General features: G+C 51.5%; 1 protein-coding gene across 2 annotated transcripts in view; it reads left to right on the forward strand.

Moving 5' to 3' along the window:
• The window catches only part of RCC1 (regulator of chromosome condensation 1), a 21,434-nt gene that overhangs the window by 13,734 nt on the left and 5,423 nt on the right, over positions 1–2,277 (forward strand). For both annotated transcript variants that reach the window (XM_017534755.2, XM_017534754.2), the window contains 2 exons: positions 586–773; positions 954–1,133. In XM_017534755.2, the coding sequence (XP_017390244.1) occupies positions 586–773; positions 954–1,133 (368 nt within the window). The remainder of the gene's footprint in view (positions 1–585; positions 774–953; positions 1,134–2,277) is intronic.

Raw genomic sequence — 2,277 nt, forward strand, 5'->3', positions numbered from 1 at the left:
AAAAAAAAAAAAAAAAGATGGCATCTCACTCTGTCTCCCAGTCTGGAGTGCAGTGGCATGATCTCAGCTCACTGCAACCTCCACCTCCTTGGTCCAAGCGATTCTTCTGCCTCAGACTCTGAGTAACTGGGACTACGGGTGTGCACCACTATACCTAATTTTTGTATTTTTAGTAGAGGCAGGGTTTCACCATATTGGCCAGGCTGGTCTTGAACTCCTGGTCTCAAGGAATCTGCCTGCCTCGGCCTCCCAAAGTGCTGGGATTACAGGTGTGAGCCACCACATCTAGCCCCTCTTTCCGTCTTCTCCAAGACTTATTTCACAGTATCCAGTGTCTCCTTATTTCCATTTCTCTCTTTTTATATGAATAATATGCTGAGTTTTTAATCTTCACAAAAACCCTGTGAGAGAGGTACTTTTGTTGTCCCCATTTCACAGATGACAAAACGTAGGCTCAGAAAGTTCACACTAATGGTCTGTGGCAGAGCAGGGGCTTCTACCCAGGTTTGTGTGATCCCAGAGCCTGTGACCTCTCCTCGCTGTCATCATCTTACGCACTCAGGGGCTATCTTCTTCACCCTTCAGTCTCACACAGGTCCCACAGCACAGAACCCGGCTTGGTGCTGACACTGGGCCAGGGCGATGTAGGCCAGCTGGGGCTGGGTGAGAATGTGATGGAGAGGAAGAAACCGGCCCTGGTATCCATTCCAGAGGATGTTGTGCAGGCTGAGGCTGGTGGCATGCATACCGTGTGTCTAAGCAAAAGTGGCCAGGTAGGTGTTGGGAGCTGGCACAGCATTGGACAAGGCCTGGGGTTGGGTGGCTTGGGACAGGGCTTTTGAACCACACATGTTCACTGTGGAAATGGAGCTGGCCAGTCAAGCGGGGAGTGGCCTACATGAGAATAGACTGCGAGGCCAGACTTTGTATTAATGAGGCCATCCTGGGCACAGGTCTACTCCTTCGGCTGCAATGATGAGGGTGCCCTAGGAAGGGACACATCAGTGGAGGGCTCAGAGACGGTCCCTGGGAAAGTGGAGCTGCAAGAGAAGGTGGTACAGGTGTCAGCAGGAGACAGCCACACAGCAGCCCTCACCGATGATGGCCGTGTCTTCCTCTGGGGCTCCTTCCGGGTAAGGCTGGGTCTGGAAGTCTGCGTGGGGCCTGAAAGGCAGAATTAATTAGTGGGGTCCCAAAGATAATCCATTTCCATACTCCCATGGTACTTACTGGTGGGGAGATGAAAGCCCAGAGGTAGAACTGAGGTCCAGACCCAGGATGATAGCTTCTTCATGTGGGGCTGTCCACACCACTGACTGCTTCCTTGAATCTGATGTCATCAAGTGTATGTCCTGGGAAGAGAGTAGGTCAAGGATGCCCCTGGGTTGAGGCTGATCCAGGAAGCCTACTGTCTTCACCCATCTCCCTGCCTTCTGTCTCCCCATCACCTTGCCAGCACTGCCTGTTCCACACTTCCTAGAGGCTTGGATGGGGCAAGGATGTGTGGAGGCAGGGATTGTCACATCTCAGAGTTTCCAAGGCAAAGAGGAATGTAGTTTAAAAAACAGATTCTGTTTGTTTGTTTGTTTATTTTTGTTTTTTGAGACAGAATCTTGCTCTGTCGCCAGGCACCAGGCTGGAGTGCAGTGGCGCGATGGCTCACTGCAACCTCCGCCTCCCAGGTTCAAGCAATTCTCCTGTCTCAGCCTCCTGAGTAGCTGGGATTACAGGCTCACGTCACCATGCCCAGCTAATTTTGTATTTTTAGTAGAGATGGGGTTTCATCATGTTGGCTAGGATGGTCTCAATCTCTTGACCTCATGATCCATCCTCTTTAGCCTCCCAAAGTGCTGGGATTACAGGCGTGAGCCACTGCGCCTGGCCTGTTTTTTTTGTTGTTGTTTTTTTAAGATGAAGTTTCGGTCTTGTTGCCCAGGCTGGAGTGCAATGGCACGATCTCAGCTCACCACAACTTCCACCTCCCGGGTTCAAGTGATTCTCCTGCCTCAGCCTCCCAAGTAGCTGGGATTACAGGCATGTACCACCACACCCTGCTACTTTTGTATTTTTAGTAGAGACAGGATTTCTCCATGTTGGTGGTCAGGCTGGTCTTGAACTCCCGATCTGAGGTGATCCTCCCGCCTCAGCCTCCTAAAGTGCTGGGATTACAAGTGGGAGCCAGCGTGCCTGGCCCAGATTCTGTATTAAAATTGTTTTATGGCCAGGTGTGGTGGCTCACGCCTGTAATCCAACCACTTTGGAGGCCAAGGCGGGCGG

This window comes from Cebus imitator, unplaced genomic scaffold, assembly GCF_001604975.1.
Source record: "Cebus imitator isolate Cc_AM_T3 unplaced genomic scaffold, Cebus_imitator-1.0 Scaffold87, whole genome shotgun sequence".
Classification (NCBI taxonomy): Eukaryota; Metazoa; Chordata; class Mammalia; order Primates; family Cebidae; genus Cebus; species Cebus imitator.